This window comes from Fusarium keratoplasticum, chromosome 9 (genome assembly GCF_025433545.1).
Source record: "Fusarium keratoplasticum isolate Fu6.1 chromosome 9, whole genome shotgun sequence".
Taxonomy (NCBI): Eukaryota; Fungi; Ascomycota; class Sordariomycetes; order Hypocreales; family Nectriaceae; genus Fusarium; species Fusarium keratoplasticum.
The window spans coordinates 1,216,294-1,227,980 of record NC_070537.1 but is presented as its reverse complement, the minus strand read 5'-3'; the positions used below and the strand labels follow the sequence as shown (position 1 = coordinate 1,227,980).

Here is an 11,687-nt window from a genome sequence, read left to right as displayed (position 1 = left end):
GAATGAACATTCAATGCCCTAACTAATCAATCCAATGCCACATTAAAGGGATTAAGACTGGATGGGAGTACATATTCTGAAGGCGACACAAACTCGGTATTTAACTACCCAGGCTCTATGGCATCAATCAATGCCGGCAAATCTTGGTCGAGCTTCCCTCAACTTTTATTATCGTCTAGTAATTCCAGACGCTGTGTCCTTTTTTCATCTTTCGTAAAATCGACTGTATCCATAACCGCCCTGGATCCTGGTATTCCTCATAAAATCCTGCCTTGCGTCCTCTTCGCTGTTTTAATCCTGTCTTGTATTGTCTTTCATCTTACACCCCATCATCATGCCGTTTCGAGTCCCCTAATCATTCCGTGACTTATCGGATGTACTGGGCAATGGCAGCCTGCTCTTCGGGGCCCAGTCGCTGGCCGATGAATCCTTCGACAGCACCACCATGTCGCTGGTTCGCGGCGATCATGTACTCATGCACCCACTTGGCGACGTCCTGAACCTCTGGGAAGTCATCGCGGACGAGGGCCTTGCAAGTGTTGAGCGCTGTGAACGACATGCCAAAGCCAATGTCATCCACGTCGGCCTCAGCGACAATCTCGTCACCCGTACCAGCAGCCACGGTGGGAGGGTTGGCGAGGAGCGTGAGGAGAATACGGCAGGTGTTGGCCCAGCCCTTCATGAACTTCTGCGCGAATGCCTGAGAGTCGCACAGGGTCTTGGTCAGGGACACAACAGCAACCTTGCGGTCGACAGGGCGAGCGAGCTTCTGCGTCTCAGCCAGCACAAAAACCGGGTAGACCTTGGTGAAGACACCCTCCTCGACCGAGTCGGACTGCTTGATGAAGTAATCAGTGCCGTAGCCCACTTCCAGACGGGCAGCGACAAGGTGGTAGAATCGCACGAAGCGCAACTTGAAAGAGTCCGCCGGGTTTCCTTGAAGCTTGGTGTAAACCAGGCGGAGAATGGTGCCAAAGTACTGGTCCAGAACAGAGCTATGAGGAAGTGTTAGTTTTCCTACTTCAGTCCTAGGGATAGGAGGGCACTTACGGCTCAAAGGTCTTGACGATGGAGTCGAGGATATCAAAAGCGAGCAGCTCCGACTTCTTACCGCTCAGAAGCTTCTGGAAAATGCCCAGGACGGGCTCAAGCTGGTTCTCAGCAATGATGGCTTGAGAGGCGCGAGGGATAACGGCAGACAGCAGACGAGTGCATGCGGGAACATTGCCTCGTGTCTCCCACAAGGTAGGGTTGAGCAGGGGGCCAAGAAGAGCCTTGTAGTTGTCCGAGATGGTCTCAGACGGGCTCGACTCGAGCAACTGGGCCAGAACCTGGAAGACGTATTGCATGAATTCTGGATAACCTGTTAGTAGAAGACTCTTGTTGTTCAAATCACATCGCTTACCCGTGACATCCTCAACCAGAATCTGGTGGAAGGGTCCCCACAGCTTCTCGTTGAAGAGAGCGGCATTGGTGGCTGCGCAGTATCGGACAAGAGCGCCGATAGCCTCGAAGTGGTAGTAGTAGAAGCGAGGGTTACTAGGGTTCTGCTTCATGACATTGGTGATGAGAATGAGGTGAGTGAGCACATTCTCCAGCAAGGGGACAGCGCCATCCTTGATGACAATCAGGATTCTCATGACGCATCGCATCAGGAACTCGTTCTCCTGCAGCTTGGCAGGGCTCGACTCCTTCTCAATGAGCTTGAACAGATGGCCGAGGAGGTCCTTGGCAAAGGGCTCAATGTCGGCGCGAGGGAACATGGCGTTACCAGCGTCGTCGGCAAGGAACAGAACACGCTCGACGGCAATGGCAGCGTAGGAGTAGACAACGTAGTTGTCCGAGTTCAGGTTCTGGATCAGAGGGCCCAGAGCAACTGTCCACTGCTCCTTGGATAGCTGGCTGCGGAAAGTGTAGAGGTACTTGATGGCGTCCACCTTTGAGATGGGCTCAACTCCCTCAGAGTTGATGAGATCCTGGGCAATGTGCTGCTCAAAGAACTCGACCACGTTGACAAGAGGGTTGACGGTCTTGACACCTTGAGCGGCGGTGACGGCGCCCTTGGCTGCGACGGACAGGAAGAGGTAGATGGCAGTGTCCTTGGCTTTCCAGTCAGACTTGCCCTGGGCAAGATAGTGGTTGATATACTTGGACACCACCGTGGTGACGGGGGCCTCGAAGCGCTCCTGAAGCTTCCGCAGGAAGTCGGTAGCAGATCGTCGTCTCGAATCCGTGTCCGAACCCTCGAGATCCCTCCGAATAAACTCGATGGGCTCATCCTCAAAAAGCTCGATGTCAGACTCGCGCAGCGCCACGTTGGGCAGGATAACCTTTTCGACAATCTGAGTCAAGACATCCTCGTTATTGAAGATTCCGGAATGCTCCTTTGTGGAGGCGACAGCGGTCAAAAAGTGCAGAGCCTTGCTGACAACAATGTCGTGCTTCGTCTCGGTACCAGTCGACGAAAGGAGGTTCCAGGCCTTCTCAATAAAGGGCTGGCAGTACTTGGAGAAGTCCTCATCGAACTTGACAGTGTAAAGCTCGAGGACCTCGCAGATGTCGGCCTTGACGGTGTCTGCTATGCTCGTCTCGGTTTCGTCGTCGGTCTCCAAGAGTGGGTTGGAGTATGTGAGGTACTTGTGCAGCAGCTCGGAAATGCTGGCGAGGTTCTCCTCGAAGATGGGAGGCAGATCGTGGCAGGACATATCGTAGAGAATCTTGATCTGCAGGTCGAGAGCCTCAAACCAGCCCTGTAGAACATCCTTCTTGTCGCTGTTCTCGGTGATCTTCTTGTCGATTGTCTGCAGTAGATGACGATTAGCAAAGTTGCAGGCGAAAGGTGAATCATGCTCAACTTACCACTAGAAGCTGAACAAAGGCCTGTCCAAATGTACTGATGACGTGGTTGATCTCCATGTAAAGCTCGTCGGTACGGAACAAAGGGCGCCATCGGACAAAGATGGAGTGTGCGACTTCGAGAACGCCAACATTGACCTTGGGGTCTGTGGCAGAGAACCGGCTGACAAGTTCCTGAGTAGATAATGTATTAATACCATGGTCAAATTAAAAGAACTGCAGAGGAGATTACCTGAGTAAGGGTATCCCATCGCCTCCAGAAGTCAGAGTCTGCGATAACGCTAATAGCGTCACCAAGCTGGGCCTGGATGTTGGCAGGTGATGAGATCATGAGGCCGATCAGGCGCTCCTTGATGATCTGAACCTCATCTTGAGGCAGCTTGTAGTTGCCCTCCTCGTCCTATAGAAAAATTCGAGTTCAGCTCTTTGCGCATCGGCGGATGGGGTTTGTGTCCAGACGCACCACATAATTTGTTCGAATGAAGTTCTTGAAGGCGAGGGCGGCGGCGAGTCGCGTCTTGGAGGGTATAGAGTCGGAGTTGACAATGTTGAGGAGGCTGAGAGAGTATTGGGGCTTGGTAGCCTCCTGCTTGAGAGCCGTCTCGGCTGTTGGTGATTGTTTGTTAGCATTCGAAATCGCGGGGCAACGACGAGGTGGGACGGGCAACGGAGAGGTTACCTTTGCGGTGCTGAGACGGATCGAGGGTTGCATCAAGCAGCTGGGCGATGTGACCAATGTCGGCCGCCATGATGAGAGATAGGATGGAGAAGGGGCTTATAAGGAGAAGGACAGGGAAGGGGAAGCGAAGAGGCGGTGGTGATGGTGGAGGAAGATGTTTGGTTTTGGCTTGGACTGGAGGTTGCAAGCTGCGTTGTTGGCAACGACTTGTATTTTTTCCCCCGGTGACAGGCGGTATGCTGAGGCAACCAATGAGAAGCCTCAAAACAACCAGCTTTTAATGAGCTTCGGACCTCAAATGCGCTAAACAGCTCGGGCTCGGGGCAGACTTCAGTAGGTGTTAGCGGGTCGGTTGCCCTGTAAGCAACCGGAGTTCAGGGTCCCGCCGGGTGTTCAAGTGGGGCTGACCGTGAATGGGCGCCTCGACGACTGGAAGTTGAAGCTCCCGCTACAGGTATTAATTGACTTCACCCCTTGCTCGTATCCCTCGATAGTCGCCCTGTACGGATGCACCTTTTTATGAATGGACATTAAGAACTGAGTTCAAATGAACAGTTCAGAGTTAAAGATAGACACCATGGGCCATCGAGGCATTCGAGTCTTGGCATTGATCCATACCTACACAGATAAATAGGCGGTCAGGATTGTCGAAGTGGGCTGTTGGCAATAAATGTTGAGCGTAGGCTCGACCTGGAATTGAGTTTTGACAAGGAACTTGCCTGGTCAAGAGAGGTATGCAGAGTAAGGAACTTGGGGAAACCTTGAATCGTGATATATATCATGCCTTTCTAGAGCTTTGACTTCTTAGGCAAACAAAGCATGTTCAATCTACTTGCAAGTTTCAGTTCCTGGTTGAAAGAGGTTACAGATATAGGCAGATGTCCCAATAAACTCGGGGATAGACAACCTCTTTATTCAGCCAGCCATGATATTCACTGTCTCAGCATGACCTTGTTATGATGCAGGTGACTCTCGGACATGACCTTGGCACACTGGAAATCGCTGCGTTTCGCTGAACTATTTCGAATGGGTACAGACAACAGGCTGTCGGGTCTCGGCTCTGGCAGGTCTATCAAACAAAACTCTGTCATTCCTTCAGTCGCCCACCTAGAACGAAAACAGCCCAGAGTACAACCCTACTGGATCTCTCGCAACCGATCAACCCAAGACTGCAGGTACGCTGTGGCTGAGATGCTCTGCTCCGGCATAAGGGTCCCTCATGTCCCGGGATTGGCGTGATTGGCTCTGGTACCTTACTTCCACAGTTTGGGGGCTACAGGTGAGATCCCTGAGCTGTTCGCGTGCTCCCACCCCAAACGGCCACTGAGAAGCCATCCAACAGCCACTAGGCGGCGCGAGGCGCGGCAGACCGGCCCGCGATTGGCCCGTCGCACGGCCCTCTGGGAACTGGACGAAGGAGGAAGTGACCTCCCACTCCACTCGCACGGGAAGCTGGCACTGTTGGATGGCTGGCTCAGGCTGGCTCAGAGTCAAGGTACATCGGCTGAGGTACTCTCGTCTGATCGGCGAGCCCTGCAGCTACCTCTGCCCATTGTCAATTGCAGGTCGTGTCAGAGTCTGCCGCACCGCACTTCATCCATCCTCCTTCCAGACCTCAGGTGCTCGCCCGTGCCCGGCGCAAACTCTCCTCCCATCCTGAACCTTTCATCAAACTCCAGCCTCTTTTGATTCCCTCCCTTCCCTTTGTCGTCTACCAGCCTCAAGGCGCCTCGAATCTCACACTCGATGACCGATCGACTCTTACGCTAGTCCGCGCACCCCAGCTGCTTTCACTGCCTCCTCCGGCCTTCCGCTTTCTTGTCCCGCCGACCTGCCCGCCCGCTCGCTTCCGCCCCGCCGTGGTGCCATACCGGGCCTCCGTCCACCTCCGCGCCATCGCTTTCATCGATTTCAACACCACACCTGCGCAAGGCTGCGACGTCATCCACGATCTCGTCTCTCCGCCCTTTAATGACCACATCCTCTTCTATAACCCTTCACAAGCTCTCACAGGCCCCGTGTAGGCCTAGGTAGCACATGTTTCGCCGGTGAGACTCGTCTGCACTGCCTGCCCATCTTGCACCTGCTACGACATCCGAGACGCCGTACCGTCCGTCGCACCCAGAACACAGGCTCTGGAGGCACCAGATCCAAGCTATCTTGACACTGGTGACCTTGTTGAGCTTATCAACCCGGCCGAAACTCTGCCCGCACCTGCCTCGCTCCATGTCCCTCGTTCATTGTCTTGATTCCTGATTTATACCGACCGATCTACCTTGCCGATGACGACGACCCTAGCACACGGACGTCCGTTCTTCTGCTAACATGCTACGCCGTCTAGCCTCTCTTAGCCATCCAAACCCCGAAGAGACTTCACAAGAGCACATGTCACCGCAGCCAGGAGATGGTCCACCGTCACCAGATACGTCCCGTCAGGGTGGCCTTGCCCACGTCCTGCGGGGCCTGACAAGCTCAAAGCTCTCCAAGTCGTCGCCATCAATAGCCTCGCCTTCATCCTCTACTGCGTTGCCGACCGCCGAGTTCGTTCATTCCCCTCTCGCGAACCTGCCTGTCCAACAACCTCGAGGTTTGTCTTCAAGTCACATGGAGTCATTCGAGCTTCTCAAGAACGGCTCTCCCAACGAGCGTATCGCTGCTGCCAACTCTTTGAAATATGCCATCGCCGAGTACCCTCTGAATCCCGTTTTGGATATATGGGATGCCGCCAAGGATCTTATCGATCCCGCAAAGCCCACCGCGGCTCGGGCAGCTGGCTGGGAGCTTCTGACGGAGTGTGTCAAGCATGATGCCTCTTCAGACCTTGAGCGGCAGGAGTACTTTGCAACCTTGACGGCTCCTGCAAACGCCGAAGATTTCCACCTGCAGTTGGCAGCTCTTGTAGACCTGACCCGCCGAGGCCGCGTCTTGACCGGATTTGATTACCAGTTGGTCCCTTTGCTGACTAGTTGGCTTTGGGAATCCTACAATGTGGTCCGCGCGGCTCGGAGAAGGGCGTCTCGGACTCCCAAGGGCTCTTCCAGGAGCCGTGCGGCGGTTTCGGGCGAAGAAAAGAACCTCGCTCAGTTATTCAGCTTTCTTATCGATGTGATCAAGTTCAGCTTCAACAATGCCGATGAACCTGCTGTGGCTGGTTTGGTCGATCGCTTGATGGCAATCTGCATGAGCACCAGCGTGGAAGACGACCTTAAGTCGAGTATCGCCGTTGTCGATGCTATCGTGACTTTTGGATCCATTCCAGATGAGAAGCTCAAAGGTTGTATCCATGTGTTGAGCTCCATCTATTGCATCGTGGGAAGCCTGCAAAACCACTCGTGGCATACATTGTCCAATCTACTAAAAAGTCACAATGGCCAGGCAACCGTCCGTATCCTCCTCGACATCTTGCGCAACAACCCTGGTGATGCGAAACAGGAGAAGGATATCAACCGAGAGATACGTGGCGCGTTGGCCGTGCTACAAAAGCTCATGACCAAAACCCCCGAGCAAGGTTACCCGGCTGTTCCCTTTGCCTTGCTTGTTGACGGCCTGACAACCATTGTGAGGTCCGCTACATCCATCAAGACCTTGACTGCAATTCTACAACTCATCAATGGTCTGTTCGACGATGGAGAGGGCCAGATGCATCGCCTTATTATTGACGAGGATTGGTCGGTGATCCTTGAGGCCGCCGCGGAATGTTCGAAACGAGTCACTCTCGAACCCCATGAGATAGACAGACTTCGCAACAACAGCAGAGACGAGAAGGCTGACGAGGGTCTAATCCGGGAACTTATAGTTCTCATCAAGCGACTCGATGTTCTCATCAATCAGAAATCTGGTCACTTTGTTCCCAGACCAACGGTCGTCACATTTCTCACTGAGGTTCATCAGTATCTCCCTGATGCAACTGCTTCCTCAGTTCTCGACTACTTTCAGCAATTCAGGTGCTGCTCTCCCTCGGATCTGCAGTGGGAAGACAATCTGGTTTTGGTCTTGAAGGGCTTCTTTGGAAACCGCGAACGATCCTCTCAAATCCGACTTCGGGCCCTCGAGACCATCATGGATGCGTATGAGGTTGTGGACTTGGTTGGCGACGACCCTGAACAGAGTTTTATTCCTCACCTTGCCAAGAGTGTCCTGCAAGATGTGGCCGAAGAGACGGACGTCCTGGTGCTCGAAGGTATCGTGTCCCTAATGGTTTCGGTCGCAGCATCCTGTGACATGGAGCTGTTCGAATACATCATCGACGCGTTGCGGGGCATCGTTATTGGCGATCGACTCAAGTCTCCGATTTTGTCCACGGCTTCTCCCAACCCCCTCGCCCAGGCTCCCTCGGACGATGCTGCGTCTCCAGAACAATCTCCCTCGAACGTTGTGGCAAAAGGATACGCCAAAATGTTTGTACAGACAATGGACACTGACAGTGGGAAGAGCATAAGACTATATCATGCTCTAGTCAACATCGCCAAGTCAAGTCACTGCGACGCAGATGCGCGGCTGACAGCCATGAAGCTACTGTTCCGTCTGCGTGCCGACTGGGCGAACCGCATCTACATTACGAAGGTCCTCGAGACTAACTTTCTCGCTGCCTCTATATGCCGAACACCAGAGACTCTTGCAAAGAAGCAAGCCGAGGAAGCGGCCCAATCGGTGCGGTTGCTCAGCCGTGATCACGGGGGAGGATCACGAGCTTCTCGTGGTATATCTTTCAGCCAAGGGCAATCCCATGAAAGAGGCCTTCCCATTCGTTCCGCGAGCGTCGCCACTGGAAGCGTCCCAAGGAGCAGCGCGGGTCGGTATCATCAAATCTGGAGCCTCCCAGATCCCGAGGCTCTGCCTGATGCTGTCACGGGCACCATCAGCCCGGTCTTGGTTTCTCACGCACCAGAATTGGAGGTGGACGAATCAACAGAAAAGTCTGAGAAGGAGGATGGCGATACCGAGACTTCTGTCCTCAATATTGCGACCTGGCTCGAGGCCGTCCTTACTCTCCTACACGGGTGTGACTGGGAGGTCTACAGCTTCATTCTTGTTCACCTGCCGTCTCAATTGAGCAACCACGCCATCTTCTGCGACACTATCCCACAAATCCAGGAGCTTCGAAGGCTCATTTGCGAGCAGATTCGGACAAACTCCTTTCAAGAGCCACCAAATGCGTCGGGCTTAAGACGTGCGGACGTGGCAATCTGTCTCTTCCACAGTCTGACCATGATTCTCAGCTACCATGATCACTTCCAGAAGGGAGACGAGGATGAGATCGTCAAGACGTTTGTCCATGGCATTGCTACCTGGGAACGAAGTGCCAAATGCTGTATCCACGCCCTATCTATATGCTGCCACGAGTTGCCCCTTTCGACGAGCAAATCACTTGTGCAGCTCCTTGCCAAGATGTCAACCATCATCACTCAACCGCACGTCTCGATCCACATTCTCGAGTTTCTGGCCTGTCTTAGCCGTCTACACAACGTGTATGTCAACTTCAGGGAAGAGGAGTACAAGATTGTGTTCGGCATCTGCATTCGATATCTACAATCGGTAAGAGACAAGAAGGATTCCAACAGGAGCAGCCACACGAGCGAGCCATCGACGCCACTGAGTTCGTCTGACTCGGTGCATCCAAGTGCGACGGATGACCTGCCACAATATGTGTATGCCCTGGCATACCATGTTATCTTATTCTGGTTCCTGGCCCTCAAGCTCCCTGATCGAGCAAACATGGTGGGATGGTTGGTTCGGAACATGTACAGCGACGCGGAAGAGGGACATGCCGATAATGAACAGGCGCTCACCTCGATCGACTTCATGCAGAGGGTCACATACGCCGACATTGAAGAGTCCTCGCCAGACCCTCTCTTCACGGAGGCTCGGTTCGGCGAGATTATCAAAAAGAACTGGCTGGTAGGGTATAGTATCGTCACGGTGATGCAGGCCACGACCACGGGCTGGGCACAAATCGTGAAGAGACAGCCATCAGGCACTTCTGTCTTTACGGTTCGAGAAGCTTTTGATCCACCACCTCCCCATCAGACGGAAAGTTATGTCGACGTTAGCAGAGAGGGCCAGCCATCAACCAACACCATCTTGCCCAGCCACCTGCTCGTTCAGCTCATGTCATCGGTCCCTCAAGGCCACGATCTGGCGCGGCCCATCCCGCTACCCGATGATGAGGTTGTTGATAGAGCTATTCGAGTCTTTGATCGGAGCTCTACTGTTGATGGTCACAAAGTTGGAGTCATTTATATCGGAGAAGGCCAGACGGACGAAGCCGAGATCCTTGCCAATGTCTCTGGAAGCAGCGACTACGTCGAGTTCCTGAACAACCTGGGAACGCTGACCAAACTCAAGGGGGCTACGTTCAATACCCATGGTCTTGACCGCGAATTCGATTCCGATGGTCAGTACACGTTCTGCTGGCGTGATCGCGTCACCGAAATTGTATTCCATGTTACAACGCAGATGCCTACCAACCTGGAACATGACCCCCGATGCACTCTCAAGAAGCGTCATATCGGCAACGACTTTGTCAACATCGTCTTCAACGATTCCGGAGCGCCCTTCAAGTTCGACACGTTCCCCGGCGACTTCAACTTTGTACACATTGTCATCACACCTGCGTCGCGAGCGTCATTTATTGCTGCTAGGGACACGTCCAAGCATAGCCAACCTTTCTATCGTGTGCAAGTCATGAGCAAGCCGGGCTTCCCCGAAATCTCGCCCGCTTCCGAGACAAAGATGGTCTCTCTTAAGGCGCTGCCAGGTTTGATCCGTCTGCTTGCGCTCAACGCTTCCGTCTTCTCGCATGTCTGGGCAAACCGCGAGGGTGGAGAACATGTTAGCTCATGGCGGAGCCGTCTTCGTGCTATCAAGCGACTTCGCGAGAAGCACGCCCCGTCAAAGTCGGGGCAGCTAACACCCTCAGCATCGCAAAACTCATCGCTGGGAAGTCCAACACCGCTGCACCAACAACAACAACTGCTGCAACAACAGGCCGAGGCCTCTTCACGGCCGGCTAGCACTGTTCGGGATAGCTTCACCAGTCTACGCCGTACCAGTGTCGCCACTTTCTTCACGAGCACAAGCGAGCAGACCTCTCACCGGTCATCAATGCTGTCATCATCCACTACAACCAACGATACAGAGATTGGCACAGTCCATGGGCAGGACTCTGTTGTTGACACGGTCGACTTCTCAAAATGGGCTTAAGCGAGCAAACATTCACCAAGGATAGTTGAAGAATCAAAGAGGGGGAAACAAGGATTAAAAAAAAAAAGGAGTGCTGTGTGTATGATGATGATGGAGTCTATTTGATCCTGGTTCAAGGTGCGGGAGGCGTCTATCTATATGAGGGAATCACGGATACAAAAAGTTATTGCTTGGGTTTTGATCATGCGGTTCTGTTCGTTTGTTTGTTTATTCATTATCGTGCTCTCTCTGTCCAAAGTTTGGCTGCGTATATTTGTTTCTCTCCCCCTTTTTTCTCAACAGCTTTTTGGCTTGAAATACCCTTGATCTGCATCCTGCTTTGGACAAAGGATGGATGGATGGGTCATTTGACTTGGCTTCCTTTGTCTACGAGATCTTGTTTGTTGTGTCGGTGAGGCGGCTACATGATTGATTACACTGCAAAGACAAAAACAAATGGCACCTCTGAGGACCTCGCGGTCCGGCAATTTCCCCTCCTCGGACTTAACATGTCTCCAAAGCGTCTCTCAACTGTCCAGGTGTGCTCGCTCTTTTGCATGGATGGGTATCCGGCCTAATCAGCCGATGAAAAACCTGTCATTTCCTGCCCTTTCTGTGTGACGCAGGCGGAAAGCTGTCGTGTAACCTGCATCCAGCGCGCTTTGGATATTGGGCCTGATGGGTCCGTCTGACCGGCGCTCACTATCGGCGCTTCGTCCGTGTCCGCTTGTCGGACCGGGTACTCGGGGCTCAGGCTCAGTGACCGACCTCCTGCCCTCTCCTTCATCAACCCCCTGCCGCTAATCCCGACTACTGAATCGTGGCAGCGGTCCGCCTACCCACACATGGCCCAGGGCTGATTTGTCCGGGGAGCTGGGGACGGCATGGGATGGAGGGCCATTGATAACCCAGCCAGCCAGCCATCCATGGTTACACAGCTGCGGCGTCTGCGGAATCCACCGGATGAATG

The 11,687-nt window shown here is 53.5% G+C and overlaps 2 protein-coding genes across 2 annotated transcripts; one reads left to right on the top strand and one right to left on the bottom strand.

The window, feature by feature from the left end:
• Positions 1-367: 367 nt before the first annotated feature.
• Positions 368-3,605, bottom strand: NCS57_01127200 (Importin N-terminal domain-containing protein; the record flags this gene model as incomplete). The annotated part of the gene is made up of 7 exons (XM_053060992.1): positions 368-995; positions 1,051-1,354; positions 1,406-2,801; positions 2,860-3,030; positions 3,089-3,256; positions 3,320-3,462; positions 3,536-3,605. The coding sequence occupies 7 exons, from the start codon at positions 3,603-3,605 to the stop codon at positions 368-370; spliced, it is 2,880 nt and encodes a 959-aa protein (XP_052909378.1).
• Positions 3,606-5,860: 2,255 nt separating this feature from the next.
• Positions 5,861-10,738, top strand: NCS57_01127100 (uncharacterized protein; the record flags this gene model as incomplete). The annotated part of the gene is made up of 1 exon (XM_053060991.1): positions 5,861-10,738. One exon carries the CDS (start codon positions 5,861-5,863, stop codon positions 10,736-10,738), a length of 4,878 nt encoding a protein of 1,625 aa, XP_052909377.1.
• Positions 10,739-11,687: the final 949 nt, after the last annotated feature.